The sequence below is a fragment of the Phodopus roborovskii genome, unplaced genomic scaffold (assembly GCF_943737965.1).
Source record: "Phodopus roborovskii unplaced genomic scaffold, PHOROB, whole genome shotgun sequence".
Taxonomy (NCBI): Eukaryota; Metazoa; Chordata; class Mammalia; order Rodentia; family Cricetidae; genus Phodopus; species Phodopus roborovskii.
Window position 1 is genome coordinate 972,271 of NW_026126575.1, and position 18,494 is coordinate 990,764.

At 45.4% G+C, this 18,494-nt stretch overlaps 1 protein-coding gene across 2 annotated transcripts in view; it reads right to left on the bottom strand.

Moving 5' to 3' along the window:
* Arhgap25 (Rho GTPase activating protein 25) overlaps window positions 1-18,494 on the bottom strand; it is a 75,619-nt gene that overhangs the window by 40,069 nt on the left and 17,056 nt on the right. Inside the window, exons 1-2 of one of the 2 annotated variants that reach the window (XM_051203333.1) lie at window positions 1,541-1,589; window positions 1,189-1,388 (exon numbers count right to left, since the gene is read on the bottom strand). In XM_051203333.1, the coding sequence (XP_051059290.1) occupies window positions 1,189-1,371 (183 nt within the window). In that variant the 5' untranslated portion in view covers window positions 1,372-1,388; window positions 1,541-1,589. Of the gene's footprint in view, window positions 1-1,188; window positions 1,389-1,540; window positions 1,590-18,494 lie in introns of those variants that run through there. The other variant, XM_051203332.1, reaches the window with a different exon arrangement.

Here is an 18,494-nt window from a genome sequence, read left to right on the forward strand (position 1 = left end):
TTCACCTACTTAGCCACCCCCATCTCCATATATGTCTTATCTTTGCCTTCCTAATTTTTGTAGTATTTTCTCTAATAAGTTCTAGTAAAGCCCCTCACCCTGCTTCCATCATCACAGACATAAACCCTGCGTGGGTTTGCAGCAGTCTTGGGTGCTAGAGACCTCTGTTTATACTCAGGATCACATAGTCCTAGCTGATGGTGGCTTGTCACACTCTCACTCCCCACTGTGAGCATCAGAATAGAGGGGATACAGACCTGAGACTGAGGGTCAAGGCTGTCTTGAAGACATAGTGCACCCTCAGTTGCCCTCAGATACCCTGAAGCTGACCACTGACCTGCAGCCCACAGCTCTCTCCTAGCACTATTACCACTCTCCGTGGTAACCTGTGCTACAACTCAAACTCCAGCCCTGCCGAGGCTTGCCAAGACACTCGGTGTGAACGGCAAGTCTTTGCAGTGACACTCACAACCTGCCCCTAAACCTACAGCCCTGTCCTCACTTCTCTGACCCCTCTGGTCCTCAGCACTGGTTCTGTTCCTGCCACCCAGACTCCTGATGCTTCCTACCCCGGTCACACATGCTCCTCTAGTCTGTGTGTGGCCGTCCCCTTGCCCAGGAGGCTCCTATCCCCAGAGATCCGCCTAGAAACCCCCTCTCCCTGGCATTGCCACCACCTACATGAAGTCAGTGTGCTTCTCTTTCCTCCAAACCTCATCTTCTCTCCAACAGCTCCATGCCTCCCTTATGTATCTATTAGGATTATTTTCTGCTCCATTCCCTGCATATTTCCCCTGCTTTATTCACTAATTTACTTCATGTGTCTACAATGGTAACAGGTGTGGGAATATTTATGCATGACTGTATTAGGCATTAAATACAATAACTGTTCAATAATATGTATTGAATAACAACAACTAGAGCCCCCACATCAGTTCCCCCAGATACCATGATTGGTTGCCATCTCAGTGTCTCCATTACAGTGTGAGACTGGACTTGGGGTGCCCTAGGAACCCTGCTGTGCTAGCGGGACCATCTCTGTCACCGTCACACTCAAGACATAGAGAGAAAATCTATGACAAGACAGAAGTGTCTGGCCCCACTGAGGAGGCTGATAGCAGTAAAAGCAGCCAGTGGACCCCTGCCCAGCTCCTCTGGGCCTGAAGTGAGGACACACCAAGCAGGTACCTGTGGCTTTGAGTCCTCTTCATCCTTGTAGTAGTAGAGGTGCTGAGCTCTCAGCACAAAGTACCGCTGTTGCCAGTTTTTCACGATGGACCTCTGTTTCTTCAGCCAGCCCATCTTAATTGGCCTTTCCAGGGGGTTGGGGGAGGCTGGTGGGTGAAAGGCCGCCATCTGCTCCCCAGTCATCACACTCCTTGACCGAGCTATAGAGAGGAAGAGACGAGCAGGCTGACTGAAGGGACATGAAGCAGGGAGTCAAGAGCAGGGTGGGTGGGGGTGCTGAGAGGAAGCCCTGTTGTTCCCCACACCCCAGAGAGAAGCTGGGGCCTTTCCCCTGAAAAGAAACCAAACCAACCAGTGCCTGCAGTCCAGCTGCCTCCGGCCTTGCGAGCTGCAAAGCGGAGATTGGCTGGGGCCTCTGAAGAGGAAGTGGCCACAGCATCTGACAGAAGGTGCTTCCTTTTCCTGCGTGGGAGTATCTGACAGAGGACAAAATAATTCCCTGCTCTGTCTCCAGAGTAAGGCCCACACAGCTGCACAGACCACCAGAAGCTGCCTGCTTTTCCTCCACGGCCCTTCTGAGGAGACAGCCTCTAGCTTGGACCCCACTGCCCACACTGTCTCTCCAACAGACTGTATCCCCATGCCAGCCCCCAAGGACTTGGCACCTCCTGAAATTTCTGGCCAAGAGTCATCATGTGCCCTCCGGTCCCCCACCCACTGTGTTTACATCACTTTGCTGGGCCAGGGTCTTTGGTTACTACCTTGGTCTTAAGCTTCTGGTCAGATTGTCACCACTAACAGAAGCGGAAGTGGGACATAAAGCCAGACCCCTCTGCCCACACTGCATGCTATCATTGGCTTTTGGCTTCCTACAGAGTTCTGCCTGTCATTTGATCAGGTCCTGACCTGTGCCTCCATGATGCCTCCCACCCAGATTAACTATATCACCTTCCTTTCTTCCAAAGCAACCCACTCACCCTGCGGGCTTCCTCCCAACCCTTTCTTCTAGCACCTGCCCCTTTTCTTCTCTAGCCAACCCAGCGGTGACCTTACAATCAGCAACTGCTCCTTGGAGCCTCGTGCTTGTACTGTCGTTCTGGACTTGCCACACCGGGGTCTGTGCTGGGCCCTGCTGCTGAAGCACGTCTCTAGCTCATTTCCCCTTCAGTTAGCTCTGGTCAATCCCTGAGACATCACTAGTATGGCTGAATTATCAAGTCTATTCTCAGCTCTTTCCCTTACCTGACTAGAGAATTGTCCTTCCTCTCCTTGCTTTTAACTGAGATCTCTTCAAGCTCCTTTGTCCATACTAGTTAAACTGGGTTGTTCATAGTTCTTACAATGTAGAACTGTGAAGATTAAACAAACAATGCACAGAAACCACTTATCATACTTTTAGGTAAGCATTTGTCACTCTTATTTTCTGTCATTGGTAGCTACATCTAGCTATAAGGATAGAGGTTGTCTTTAAGAGCATCCTCAGTTACTCTCTCACTTCAAGCTTAAACCTCCTGATTTCACTCAATCCTGTCTGTAGTGCGTTTAACTGCCAACTTCTCCCTGCTGCAGCTGATTCCTGCTCACCTGTCTCCACCTAGTTCCATGGTTCTCAGCCTTTATTCACATTCGAGGCATCCTTCTAAACACCAGAACTTTACACAGAACAGCGGTACCAAAAGTTGTCACCTAAATAATGCAGAGTGCCGCTGGGCTAAGTGCACAGGACTGCCCCCCTTCAACTCTGCATCACTCTGTGCTCCCAGAAGACACTTGAGTTGCACCTCCATCCCTTTACTCCCACTAGGGAACTGGAGGAGTCACACACATGTGTGATTGAGCCTTCCACTGGAAAGTCGTCAACATGGGAGAGCATACAACTTTTCAGCTTGATGCCCATTTGGTTTGTAAGGGGATTGCTTTGTATCAGTGTGCCTTGACACCCTAACAAAAAAGAAAATCTTTACTTCCAACCTTTCTTCCTAGCTATTTACTTATTCCCAGAGTCTTTCTTTGGAGCTGGTCAGAAGAGCCACCAGGGTGATAGATGAGGAGTGGGATCTGTCTTTGGAGCAATGAGAAGGATGGACCTGAGTAAAAGACTGGAGACTCTGTGCAGCACTGTGTCTTTCTGTGTAGGAGTGCATCTAGAGAAGACTGATCTATACCGGGAAGAAGGCACACGGGGACAAAAGCAAAAGTGTCATTCACACACAAACCTTTTGAAGAGGATGGAAGAGTGAGGCAATGGGCATTCTCTCCTGTTGTAATGGCCTCAGTGTGAGCCCATTCCAGTGCAACTCTTATGGCCGGCCATCTAAAGCAACATCAGATATGGAAAGGGACCTCTTTATTGCAGTAGAGCAATGAGGAGCCTCTATAGGACCAAATGGAACCAACACAGAAAGGGAAGAAATCAGGCAAAGGCCACGTGGTGTCTGTGAGGATGTAGGTCTCTTGAGCCACTCCCAGAACCCCACAGACTTTATTAGGATCACTTCTAGAGTCAAGAGAAGTGGATGATCTCAGAAGCATCCAGAAATGGGACAGGGATCCAAAGAAACCAGAAAGGCGCTTTAGATTGGAGGGTTTGATTAACATGGAACCCAGTAGCTAGGATATTCTTTTATACTTTGTTCTGGGGGAATTTCATGATTCTTTAGGGTTAAAAACAATAACAAGCTCAAAATGATCACCCCTAAAAACATCTCTGCCCTGAAGAATGGCCATGGAAAGGCAGGAGGATCTGGTATTCTTAAATATGGCCGAAAGAAGGCATGATAGCCATGAGACATAAAGACAGCACACCAAGACCTGGTGCAGAACGATACCTCTCACCATATATCCAGTCAGTACTCCCTGAGTGTTTGCTGTCATCCCACCATCCCTGACACAATCATAAGTCCAGGGTCACTCTTATAAGTTAGAGCATGTGGAGTGATCTGCACACATTCTACACAGCTGGAAAGCGATCTGAGTACTCAGGGGGCAGTGGCAGCTAGGGGCACAGTGAGCTACCAACTGAGCAGAGGAGCTTCCTGCCCTATCTTAGCCTCCAGTCCTTGTCTTCAGGCAGGCCTCTTGTGGACGATACAAGTATGAGAGGAGCACCCTGATGGATCTTGGCTCTGACTAACATTCTTTGTTACTTCTTTGTAGGTGATCTGCTACTGTCAATGGTTAATTCCTTATAATGAGCATGGTCATGGTGACAAGCTTTGCTGTGAGCTGGTCTTCACACCCAAGGCTAAGTGTTCCCCTCAGGGAAGAGGTATGATCTAGGTAGGTATGGGCTTCAGAGCAGCCTCCAGGGAACAAGAGAAGGAGAGTGAGTTCACAGATCCTCAGTGTGTGTAGAATTCCCTTAAAGAGCAGCATGATAGTTTTAATGAGGCCGGAAATCTACCCTTATTCTAGTAGAGACCAGAAGACCAAGCCCCTAGCTAGCACTGTGCTAGACAAAGCAGCAGTCACTGTAACTGGCTATAGGCAGTTAAATGAGATAGGACAAATAGAATTAAGTAAAAGTACGTTTTCATCAGCCATATTTCAAGTACTCAGTAGTCGATGAACTAGCGGGCCCAGACAAGTGGCCTTAGGTGTAGAGTGAGGCTACAACCTTGTTCTGAAATGGAAAGGGGATCCATTTCATGTTACTGATCAAGGGGGGAGGGACCATTAAAAAAAACATAACTATAATCTGCAATTCAATTGTCCATGCTGAATTTTAATATGCAGTGAGAGAAGAGAAATAGAAGATGCACTGTGTACCCAGGTTCTTATTTCTGCACTGAAGTTAACTTGTTTCTGCCCCAAGCTGGAACAAGAGAAAATTAAAGAAGGAAGTATGAGCAGAGAAGTCGCCTCGGAGACACTGTCACTTCCTCTTCATCTCCAATCTGCTGACCCACTGACCTGAAAAATAACCACAAACTTTCCTAGGGCCCACCTTTGAAGTATCTCTATCATGTGCTCTCCAGTTGCCCTGGTCAAGGCTCTGCTTTTGGGGGCCTGTCTGTGGGTGTGGGAGGAGGTTCACCAGGATTGAATGCTGGGAGGGCCAGTCTTCGTTTTCTCACAGTGATCTGTACATCACCCTGGAAACCTGTCTAGATGAGCTAGAAAGGGGAGGAGAACTCCAGTCTGCTCTATTGAGTTGCAAACCCATCACCTGGCTGTTCATCTTACTGTTAGTCAAACTCACCACCCCCCCACACACACACACACCATCTACAATTCCTGTCTTGTATTCACAACATACTCCAGCTTGCCTGCCTTCTCTGGCCTCTATAACTGACATCCTAGGACTATCTCTATGACCAACCCAATAGGCTACGGCTCCTGCACTCAGCACTGACTAGATTGCTGATGCTGTGACCATTCTTAGGCACAGACTGTGTTTGTCTCCTGACTACAAATCTCCCAGGAACACCGGCACCTCTTCTAGAAGATCAAGTGTAAACACCTGCCTGTGAGCCTGGGGTCCTTGTGGCTTTCTACACATTTTCTGCTCTTCCTACCATCCAAACTTCATGGGTTCCCTCTTAGGAAGTTATTGCCCACCCTTTGAGACTCACATCAGGCCATGCCTCCATGACCCAACAGCTAAACTTAGCAGTTTTCTAGCCCTGACCCCTCTTCACCAGGAGCACATATGTAGTGCAGCAATTGTTACCTCACTTGGTAGTGTTTTTATTCTGTCTCCATCTCTACTAGCAGTGTAAGAGCACAAGGATGCTGCTTCTATGCTCACCCTGTATTCTGGCTCCCAGTGAAGAGCAGGCAGGAAGAAGTATAGAGGTACACAGACTTCTGTAACAGTAACATGGCTGAGTCTCAGTCTACTCTACAGCATGTTTCTTGTGAGACTTTAAGTGTCAGGGGCACTCTATGGGTAATTAACCCACAAGAGTCAACAATGATAATGGATGTCTCTCAGCTAGCACTGAGAATTGACTAGCACTTGGGACACAGAAGCAGGCAGATGTCTGTGACTTTGAGAAAACCAACCAACCAAACAAACAAACAAACAAAATAACAAACCAAGAACTAAAAAGAAGCTAGTGTTGTGAACATGATTATTCTAAATATGTAATTGATTTAATATCAAATGAGGTGACAGACTGAGAAGAGTAAAGGGTAAGAGGGGAGAGAGGTGAAAGCGGAGGGCCAGCAGGACACCACACAGGGTCCCGGGATGAGAGATGGGTCTGCATTAGTAGGAAAGGACACACTGAGATGCAATGGAGAGTGGACAGACAAGAACAGAAGGAACAAGGAGGAGCCAGGAGTCTGTGAGGCTCGGGGTTTGCATAGCTCAGCCTTCTCCCTGCTCATACAGCCCACATTGCTGAGCCCTTGACAGGTAGTAGGTCAGCGTCAGATCCTAGACCACGTACCTCTGTGCTTCAAGAAGCCCTCAGGGCCCCAAGACCCATTGGCAGGAGCAATCTGGGGGGGGGAGTTAGAAAATAAGAATGCTTAGCCTCCAACCACCCCAGAGTTCTGGGTTTTGACAGATAAGGGTCTGAATCAAGAGATGCTAGAAGGAAAAAGTCAACTAACATGAAAACCTCACATCAGAAAAATGAAATGGTGCATCTTCAGAAGTCAATGGGGCTTCACACAGCAGCAGCTGGCACAAAGGGGACCAGCCACCACTGGAGGCTGTGAACACAATCTGCCACACAAGAGGAGAATGCACTGCATCTCTCAGATCACACACAAGAGTCACACACGGTGAGAGGAGTCACACGGTGAGAGGAGTCACACAGTGAGAGGAGTCACACAGTGAGAGGAGTCACACGGTGAGAGGAGTCACACAATGAGAGGAGTCACACGGTAAGAGGAGTCACACAATGAGAGGAGTCACACAATGAGAGGAGTCACACGGTGAGAGGAGTCACACAATGAGAGGAGTCACACGGTGAGAGGAGTCACATGGTGAGAGGAGTCACACAATGAGAGGAGTCACACAATGAGAGGAGTCACATGGTGAGAGGAGTCACGGTGAGAGGAGTCACACGGTGAGAGGAGTCACACTGTGAGAGGAGTCACACAATGAGAGGAGTCACACGGTGAGAGGAGTCACACTGTGAGAGGAGTCACACAATGAGAGGAGTCACACAATGAGAGGAGTCACACGGTGAGAGGAGTCACACTGTGAGAGGAGTCACACAGTGAGAGGAGTCACACTGTGAGAGGAGTCACACAATGAGAGGAGTCACACAATGAGAGGAGTCACACGGTGAGAGGAGTCACACGGTGAGAGGAGTCACACAATGAGAGGAGTCACAAAATGAGAGGAGTCACACGGTGAGAGGAGTCACACTGTGAGAGGAGTCACACGGTGAGAGGAGTCACACTGTGAGAGGAGTCACACAATGAGAGGAGTCACACGGTGAGAGGAGTCACACAATGAGAGGAGTCACGGTGAGAGGAGTCACACAATGAGAGGAGTCACATGGTGAGAGGAGTCACACAATGAGAGGAGTCACACAATGAGAGGAGTCACACAATGAGAGGAGTCACACGGTGAGAGGAGTCACACAATGAGAGGAGTCACACAATGAGAGGAGTCACACAATGAGAGGAGTCACACTGTGAGAGGAGTCACACAATGAGAGGAGTCACACGGTGAGAGGAGTCACACGGTGAGAGGAGTCACACAATGAGAGGAGTCACACAATGAGAGGAGTCACACGGTGAGAGGAGTCACACTGTGAGAGGAGTCACACGGTGAGAGGAGTCACACTGTGAGAGGAGTCACACAATGAGAGGAGTCACACAATGAGAGGAGTCACACGGTGAGAGGAGTCACACGGTGAGAGGAGTCACACAATGAGAGGAGTCACAAAATGAGAGGAGTCACACGGTGAGAGGAGTCACACTGTGAGAGGAGTCACACGGTGAGAGGAGTCACACTGTGAGAGGAGTCACACAATGAGAGGAGTCACACGGTGAGAGGAGTCACACAATGAGAGGAGTCACGGTGAGAGGAGTCACACAATGAGAGGAGTCACATGGTGAGAGGAGTCACACAATGAGAGGAGTCACACAATGAGAGGAGTCACACAATGAGAGGAGTCACACGGTGAGAGGAGTCACACAATGAGAGGAGTCACACAATGAGAGGAGTCACACAATGAGAGGAGTCACACGGTGAGAGGAGTCACACTGTGAGAGGAGTCACACAGTGAAAGTGCGACCGATAAGGGTGACATAGAATCCAGAAGAGGATGCACTGACAGTTATCAATTTGTAACAAACAATGGCAAATTTTCCTATTTGTGGAACATGTAGGCATGTTCACTGTCCCCGTGCAGGCAGAGGTTGGTACAAGGAATGATGCCTACTCCAGTAATAATGAACTGCCAGTTACACAACACATCCCACGCACTCACAAGCACCTGCTCTGGTGCAGCACTCCATACGCCCCCATTACTTCCATGCCCACGTCCGCTCCTCCTTAGGTAGTACCCGAAGGTGACCTCCGTTTTCAGTACAAGGGTATGAAGCTCAGAGAGCTACTGGAAATCTGATTTTAAAGCCAATTATCCATGCTCAGGCCACAAGACCAGAAAGGAGAGGCACCCTGTGGTGAAGAGAACTGCCCACATTACAAATCAAAGGGTGAGAGGTGCTGAGGATTGAGACAACCATGGCTGGGCAGGAGCAAAGCATGGGGACTGACCACAGGAAGCTCCTGGTCTTGGCTGGTCTCTGCTGCTAAACAGAACATGGAGCTGAGTAATTTCCTTCCAATTCTGAAGGCTGCACATGGCACCAGCCTTTGAGCCACAATGTCCCATGGTGAAAGGGCTAGAGGAAGGAACGGGCATTTGCGACAGCCTATTCCCCAGATAAAGGCATCTCTCCACTCAGGAGGGGAGACTTTGTGACATAACCACCTCTTGTGAGATTCCATCTCTAAACTATGCAGCACTGCAGACTAAATTCCCAACATGTGAACTTTGGGTGTAACAGACTCAAGCCATAGGACACCTGCTGACGCCCACCCAAGCCATCTCAAGCATTGCGCGTATGAACAGCCTCATGCTTCTGCTTCCGCCCAGTGTGTCATGTGTGACGCTCATCAGACCTTAAAAAAACACTGACAGAGAGATGGCACTAGAACCTCAAAGCCACCCAGGCTTTGTTGCCACCAACAGGAAGATGGACATATTAGGCAATCCCATTGGCCTTAGCAGCTCACTGCCCAAGCTCATGGGAAGAGCCATATGCTAACCGAAGCCTAGTGTGGGCATGCAGTGGGAAGAGTACCCTGCTGAAGTGCCTTCTAAGCAGCAAAGCCATTGTTGCCTCCTGCTGCAAACAACCAAGGAAGTAATCCCAACTACATTTTCACTTTGGTGTGAAGAATATCATCATTTACACAGACAACAACCTGTGAGCCTGGAGGCAGCAGAGGGCCACCTTCTGCTCTGAAATGACCCTTCCCTGAACCTTCCCTGAACACTTAACTAACCCTTGAGGATAGCTTGATGTAACCAAAGAATCTTTCCCTGAATGCCTGCCTTTGCCGCCCAGGTTTGGAAAGCATTGTACTTCTTTCATGTTAGTTGGGCGACCATGACAACTGCAAAGAGCGGTTGGAAAGGATTGTGTAGAGATAGTGATGACCTCTGACAGAAGAAGCACGGTGGTCTCAGTAGTAACAGAGAGGTACTGACAAAGAAGGCGTGTGCGTGTGTGTGCATGCGTGCGTGCGTGTGCGTGTGCGTGTGCGTGTGTGTGTGTGTGTGTGTGTGTGTGTGTGTGTACTAGGAGGGTCTGAATTTATGCTGCTTTTATTTATTCAGCAGCTCTAGAAACCCAGGCTAGGAATCAGTGTAAGTAAGCCTCAGAAGTTTTCCTGCCTTCAGGATAATTCTCTTAGTCTAGGTTATCTCTCAAGACATGCTTGTGGTGCCCACATTTTGGGGCTTTCCTGCATGAGTCTCCATCTGTTGCTACAGCTCCCTGGTGTGCTCTCTCTCTCTCTCTCTCTCTCTCTCTCTCTCTCTCTCTCTCTCTCTCTCTCTCTTTCTCTCTCCCTCTCTCTCTCTCTCTCTCTGCATAACAGGAAGTGAAGTGTAATAATAAGAAGCCTTGCAGAGTCATAAGCACTTCCTACTGAGCACTGCCTCTTCCTCTGTGCAGATACAGGGGAGATTTGGCAATGGGTGACAAATGAACCCTCAAAGACAAAGCAGCTATGGCTCTGGCTGTCTAGAAGTTTCCTGCTTCCCCAGGTGTGAATGTGAGGATGCAGGCTCCACATCTGTGGACCCTTGGGATAAGTGGAGCCTTGAGCTACCCAGTGACAAGAGTTAAGAATTATGCCCTTCCCCCTAGCATCAAAACCAGCCATTTTAGGTATTATTTTTATCCACTAACATTCATAAATAAATACTGTGTTAGAGTGCTTGAAGTCTCCACATGTTTTACATGGGAGGGCCCTACCTTCCTCAGGCAGAGTCTTTCCAGGAAAACAATACTCCAGGCCACTGAGACCTAAGTCTTGGGGGCCACAGGCCTTTGTCCTTTCTCAGACATTGACTCGTTGGGCAACCACTGAACTTGGGGAAGAATAATTTCTGCCTTGAACCCTCCCCAGTATGTGAACAACCCTTGGTGTGATGGGCAATGACACAGCCTGGTGAGAGGATCCCATATCTCATTAGAAATTAAAGTAATGTATGTATAACCAGAAGGCTGGTGACCTAAGATATTGATTAGTGTTTTTAAGCATGGTCAAAGCAATATGGTTAGGAAATAAAATATCCACTTTTTTTTTTAAAGATTCTTGCTTTAGCATGAAGCAAATGGTTACATTGTATGTGGAATTTGCTTTAAAATATCTCAGTAAAGAAGAAATAAAGGGATAGATTCAAAGGTGACAACCTCAGTAAATACTAAATTTCAGAAATGGTGTATACAGGAGTGTGTGGGGAGTACACTCACTCTTTCAAGATCCCATTAGGTTCTCCTCCAGCTCACAGCAATCAGCCATTGCTGTGAACTTCATCGTGGATATCTTTCCAAGTCAGCATTTCCAGACCTGATAGTTACTACCCACCCTTGAGTCAGCCAGCGAGGTTACCCAGATGTCACATTAAACAGGTCACCTTTCCCTCACATGGATCTGCTCACCCCCCCCCCAGTTCTATTGGATAATGAATGGGAGCACTAAGCTGCTGGATGAATGGGAGCACTAAACTGCTGGCATGAAGAACACCCCTGCACAGTCACTATGCTCAACCACAGATGGCCAGAGGAGAGAATCAAGAAGGTACAATCTTCACATCTCTACCCCCATCCTCAGCGCTGGCACTAGGGTCTCTGACCCCCAAGGACAGGTATCCTTTACAAACTGCCATGGAAATGCCTAAGGCTATCTCAGCAGCAATAAAAAAGAAAAATCTGAAAAGAGTGAAACAAAATCTGAAGTTGTAGGTGAGGAGAAAGAGAGGAGAGAATGAAGGAAGGAAGAAGGGACGGAGGGGAGGAGGAAGGGGAGGAAAGGTATTGCACACAAAATACAATGGAAACAGGGAAGAACAAAAACAGTCTCTACAAGTAAAAAAAGAATGATTTCCATGCAGTTTATAAAGTTAAATACTTTAATAAAGCCTGCCAATTTAGACAGCTTTGCCTGTTTTGCCACTTACCTATGCCAAATGTCTAGACTATGCTATGAATGCTTAAATACTGGTCTATGTCATCTTGGGCAGGGCAAATTTTTAAAAACTCAGTGTTCTCAAAAGACTGAACAACACCAGCCTTATTGACAGCCAGAATCAAGAATTGAAGACTCCATTCTTGGGTGTTACAGAGCATGTGTCCTGGTGTGTTGGAGCACTCCTATAGGCACAGCATTTTAATTGCATATTTTTCCTTCCTTCTGTTTTGTGGCTTGTCATATTGATTGATGTTTAAGGCTGAGTCATCCTGGAGTTCCATAATGAATTCTACCATGACAATGCATGGCTTTTGATATTGTGGGGTCTAGAGTGGTTGTGTTTTGTTGGGAATTTTTACAATACTATAAAAGATAACAATTTGTTGTTTTCTTGTATTTTTGGCTAGCTTTGATTTCAGGGTAATGCTAGCCTATAAAGCAAGCTGGGAAGTTTTCCTTTCTTGTCAATATTTTGGAAAAGAAAACAATTAGTGTCAGTCATTTCTAAAATTTGGATGAAGGGACTGGAAAATGTCTCATAGGTTAAAAGCACTGGCCACTCTTCCAGACCTGGATTTGATTCCCAGCACCCACCGGGTGGTCACAACCATGTACAACTCCAGCTTCAGCTGATTTGATGCCCTCTTCTGGCCTCCAAGGTTACCGGGTGCAAAGAAAATGTATTTACTCGTTTATTTATTTTTCACATAAAATATAAAATAAATTTTAAAACATAAAGATTTGATGGCATTCACTGGGGAAGTGTCAGGTCTTTTCCTTTGTTGGTACTGTGATCACTAATCCAATCTCAACCATAATAGGTTTATTCCAATTCTTAAGCTCTTCCTGGTTGAGTCTTGTAGTGTGGCATATCTGGGATTTTCTTCCTTTGGTTCTATTATCAAGTTGTTAGTATGTAATTATGCAATGTACTAACTTATATTATTTGTATGTCTGTGCAACCGGTGACAATGTCTCTAATTCCATTTTTAATTCAGTAACTTGAGTCTTTTCTACAGCCCCTACAGCTCAGTTGCACTTTGGTAATGGGAGTGTAGTTGTCCTTGCTTTCTTTCAGTTAGTATCTGCAGGGAAGTTATCCTAAAGTTTTCACTTTTAGTCTAGCATGGTTTTGGATATACAGTGAACCTCCTGTAGACAGCATATAGTTGGGTCGTGTTTTCATTTCCATTCAGAAAAATCTCCATTTTGTAATTTACATTCAGAATAATCATTAATGATGATGGGCTTAATTCTGTATATTTGCTATTCACTCTTCACATTCCTTATAGCATTTGGTTCCTTGTTTCTGTATTACTATCTAATTAAAATTTTATAGCAAAAGATTTAAATTTCTCATTTTCTCTTGCGTGCATTATTTAGCTATTTTATGTTGATTACTATTGGAATTGCATTTAATGGTCCAAACTTATTCCATTCTAATTTGAATTTATCCCAATTTAACTTTAATAATATGTAAATACTGTTTTTTAATTACTATGGCCCTATGCCTTCCTTCTGTTTTGAATGTTATCAAATTGAATTTTATATTTTCTAATTCCAAGAAAATTACCAATTTTTTAACCTTAAGAGTTTTAATCTCTTAAATTATTAAGAAAACTGTATAGTTTGTAAACCAAAATTATAATTATGCTAGCATCTAACCTTAAATATTTTAAAACATACAGAAAAAGGGTAGTTTCACAGCACTGTTACAACTTGCTTATGCAACTGTAGGTCACACACACATTCTATGAGTTCTGTATGTCTTTGTTGTCTTGAATGACAGTTAACCTTCCATTTGACCGCTGGGCTTCTTTATGAGACTAACAAGTTCCCTTAGCTTTTGTTTCCCTAGGAATGTTTTACCTTCTCTCTCACTTTTTAAAAAGACATTTTATTCACTTATCTATTTAGAGTGTGTGTTACACACACACACACACACACACACACACACACACACACGTGCACAAACAAGCTTCGTAGAACACATGTGGAGATCAGAGGACAACTTGCAAGGGAACCTTAGGGTCTCTGTTGCTATGAAGAGACACCATGACCACACCAAATCTTATAAGGAAAACATTTAATTGGTGGCTCACTTAAGAGTTTCAGAGGTTCAGTCCATTATCATCATGGTGGAGAACATGTCACCCTTGCAGGCATAGTGCTGGAGGCACTTACAGGCAACAGGAAGTTGACTACCTGTCACACTGAATGATGCTTAAGAAAAAGACCTCAAAGCCCACCTCCATAGTGACACACTTCCTCCAAGGCCACACGTCTTAATAGTGTCACTCGCTGTGGGGGTCATTTTCTTTCAAACCACCACATGGGGTCTACCATGTAGGTCCCAGGGATTGAGCTCCAGTCATCTGGTTTGATGGAAGGTACTTTTATCTGAGTTGAATTAGCATTATTGAAGGGTAATTTTGCCAGGTCACTGCTTTTTAGATTGAAAACTTCTGATGAGAAATTTTCTCATATTATTGAGAATCCTTTGCAGGTTATCAGTCACTTCTCCCATCTGCTTTTAATTTCTCTTTATTATTCTTTTCTGAAAGTTTGGCTGTAATGCCTCTTTCAAGACTCCAAGTTCCTCACACTTATAATTAACTCAGCTTCTTGCATCTTTCTATTCATGTCTTTCATCATATGTGGGAAGATTTTGGTTATTGTTTCTTCAGACATCCTCTCTTCCCCTTTCTCTCCTTCCCTGGGACTTTCAGGATGAGTAGTTGCACTGTTACCTCAGGTCCTACAGACCCTTAGGTTCTGAGCACTTTTCTTTCATCTGGTTCAAACTTGATAGTTTCCACTGCCTACCCTTGAGTTTGTGGATTCTGTTTTCTTCCTCCTCCTGTCTGGTTTTGAAATCTTCCAGTTAGATTTTCATTTCATTTATAATAATTTTTAGCTTCAGCATTTCTTTTAGTTTACTTTTACATTTCTATCTCTTTTTCACAGACAATTTCTGCTAAACCATTTTTCCCCTTGGAATGGGCCATACTTTCATGTTTCTTTATATATTTTGTGATTTATTTTTCTGTGAAAAGAAAGAGGAAGGGAGGGAAGGAGAGAGACAGGGGAGGTGGAGAGAGGGAGAAAGGAAGAAAGAAGTAGAAAGGGAAAGAGAGAGAGGAAGAAAGAAAGAAGGGAAGGAAGGAAGACAGCATTTGAACTTAATAATGTGACTTTGGAAATAAGATTGTCCCCTCTCCAGGGTTTTCTGCTTGTACTTTTATGATCGGAGCACAGATTCTTATCATCTGATGATTCATCTCTTTGTCCACCCTGGCTCCAGCAAGCTGCTCAGGGAATGCATTCAGAGTTGCTGGCACAGGCTGGTAATGAGGCACAGGTAAACACAATTCAGTGCCCAACCCTTCTCCTGGAAAACTGAAACCTCCATGAGACTCAGAGTTCTAAAACAATTCTGCAAGGTTGACACCTGCAGCAGCAATACAGATTTCTGGTGTGTCTGTATCCTCCATGGGCTATATTTTAGGGAATAATTTCATTCAACTAAATCTAATCCAGAAATAGAAATTTTCAAAAATAATATAATTTATAATAATCTGACTTGGGATACATTTGGAAAAACAGCAAATGTTTCCTTTTATTTATTATTATTGGGTGTCTGATGTATGTGTTTGTGCACAAGCAAAGTGTGAGCATGTCACAGTGCACATGCATATAATTGGAGGTCAGAGGACAACTGCTGTCTCCCCACTGTGGATTCTGGTTGGGGACCAAACTCAAGCTATCAGGCTTATGTGGCAAATATTTTTTACCGAGGAGTTATCTTGATGGCTCCAGTAAATAAATATATGAATTGGAAATAAAATGAGGGGAAAGGCAACTGTTTCACATGCTTCTGGAGGAATAAATCTTTTCCTCCTTTGATGTCTTAGCTCAGCCATCATCCTCTCAGTTTGCTTGACATTTCCTTCACACACCAGCTGTGAAAGGGGGTGACTTAAAATCAGATCCAAAGGAAGTAGGAGGGAGTTGTGCTTAGATTCAGGAAAAGCCTCCAGGGGTAGCTGCACCTCTAGCATGAGAGAAGACATCCCACAACACAGATATAAACAGCTCGCTGCCTTTTGTGGGAAATGCCACCACTGACTAAGTTTTGTTATTTTGGGCAGAGACGCATTTGAGGCATGAGCATCCAGAGGCTCTAGAATGATATTCCAGAGTGTTCTTCCATAACTATCCCACTAGCTACCCCGATCTTCCATCACATTTGTCTCAGTGATAAAGATAGTTTGGACCTGGGAGAGGAGGGGCTGCACATTCAGACACAGGAAACCCATATTTGTTATGTCTAATTGTGGTGTGCTCTTGTGGGCAGTGCTAGGAAGGAAAACATGGAAGAAATTGTTTATAAGCCACTGTAGGAAGGAGGCGAAGGAAGGACTCAGAGGCTCTTATATTCATGAAATGTATCTGTTACTCCCAGAGTATCTTGGGCTGAGGCGATCAAGACCAACCATAGTCCACATAGGAAGAAGTTGACACTAAATTCTACTAGGCTCACTTACACACTAAGCTTAAAAAGCAGGTAACAGGCTTGGAGGAAACACCTCTAGTCTCACAGCTGACTAAAGACTTGAATTTAGAATACACTTTGCAGGCTCTTGTCTGTTGAAGATACTCTGCGTACTTCCCACTCCGCTACCTTCTTACAGCATATACCATATTCCCATAAAGGGGAGGAGGAAAAAGAGAAGAGAGATGGAAAGAGAAGAGGAGAGGAGAGGGAGGAGGGGGAGGAGGGGAAGGAGGAACTCTCAAAATTCATCACTGAGAAAACAGGCCAATTTTAAAAAGGATCACTATTTGAAGGGACATTTTATCAGATGGAAAGATGTTATACATCACTGTCACCAGGAAAATGTAAAATAAAACCACAATGGGAGGCCAACATAAACATATCAGAATGGGCATGGTAAAGTTTAAAGACAGACGGGAAAGGAAGGAGCAAGCAGTAGACACTGTCCTTAGGAGGCTGGTCAGACAGGGCCTGGCACTGCCACTTCAGCAAACAACTGGCAAGTATCTTATAGAGTTAAACTTAGATTCATCAGTAGCTGAGCTTGTCAATGTTTACCTAAGAGAAATGAAGGTTACAAGAAAGCCTCTAGGTAGATATTTATAGCAGTTTGTGCATTAATCTCTATCAGTCAGAAACAACCCCAGTGTCTCTCTTCTTGGCCTGTAGATGGTCCTTTTATAAGAGCAGTACACACCCTCCCTCTCAACAATGAGGAAGAGGATAATAACAAATGGAATTAAAAATGGAACCTATACTACCAGTGTCTTTACTAAAGAAGAGGCTGCTGGCCTCAACAGGAGTCATGTCATCCTGACTGGGCTTTGCTGCCACCTGGTGGCTCCTGTAAGCATCAGTTCATCATGCCACTAGCAAAGGCTTTGTAGAAACCTGCACTCTAGCAGCAAAAGCAGCTCTAGGAACTTCCATCAGTTGTCACTTGCATGTGGTTTGGGCTAGGAAAACAAGACCAAGCTAGCCAACCTGTGTCGTGCTTTCCCACAAGCCTGATCGTTTCTTCTGCATTCCTTTACATATAATATACGGAAAACATCCTAGATGAGAGGCGGGAGCCACTTGTCTGTCTTGTAATGTCTGCACCAGCTGTCACAAGATTTCTTAAAGGGAAGGGCTTTCTTTGCAGGAAGTAACATACAGCAGTGTTTTTAGCCTATGTGAGGTTACAGACCTCATGGGGAAAATGAGCGTTCACATGCATTTCTGAATACAACCTCCGGGGGCGCCATTCGATGAAACCAGCACATGAGCACAAACGGAAAAATCCTGATTGTAGGCTTTGATATCGATGTTACCTAGAGATCATCTAAGCTACTCTGACATCATATGTAAGAAAAAGAAGGGAAAACTGTTGCCCACTAGGGGGCAGTGCTTGCATCCTTAGGCTGTACTGAGCAGTGGGGTTCTTAGCTGTGTCTATTCGCACTGATTACTCTCTGCCTTTGCTTTTTGCCCTGAGGGCCACTTTACAGCTTTACACACTGAGTTTCCTGGTCCCTCACACTCCTGTTCATCCCCATCCAAAGTCCTTGGCCGTGAAACCAAGTGAGAAAACCAAACTCAGAAAAAAGGCTAGCAGTCCTGACCACCCAGTGTATAAGCAAACCCTCTGGCTTCTCTGGAAACTGAGGACAAACATGTCTTAATCTCTATGGTCATGGTGCAGTCCCTCCACTCCCCCCCCCAATACAAGTGACAAACAACAAAAGAGTCGCAAGTGGAATGCATGGTCTGGAGCCTGCATTGCAGTTCTTAGAGGTACCCTCCCCAGTGCCAAGGAGGGAAGAGGGGTGTGGCCTCCTCCTTTCCCTGGACCTATTGACACAAGGCTCAGTCTCTATTTTCCCTTCATAATAGACACAAAGAAAGAACCCATCGCCTTTGGTTTAGCAAAACTCTGTTATTGTTTCCTCATAGTCAGTGCATATTACTCAAACTTTATTCTAGAACGCAAGCAACCCCTTTGTGGAATCTCTGTTGCTAGAAAAGAAAAGATTTCAAAAGTCAAAATCACTACAATGGAGTAACATGATTTCAGTCCCTGCTCCA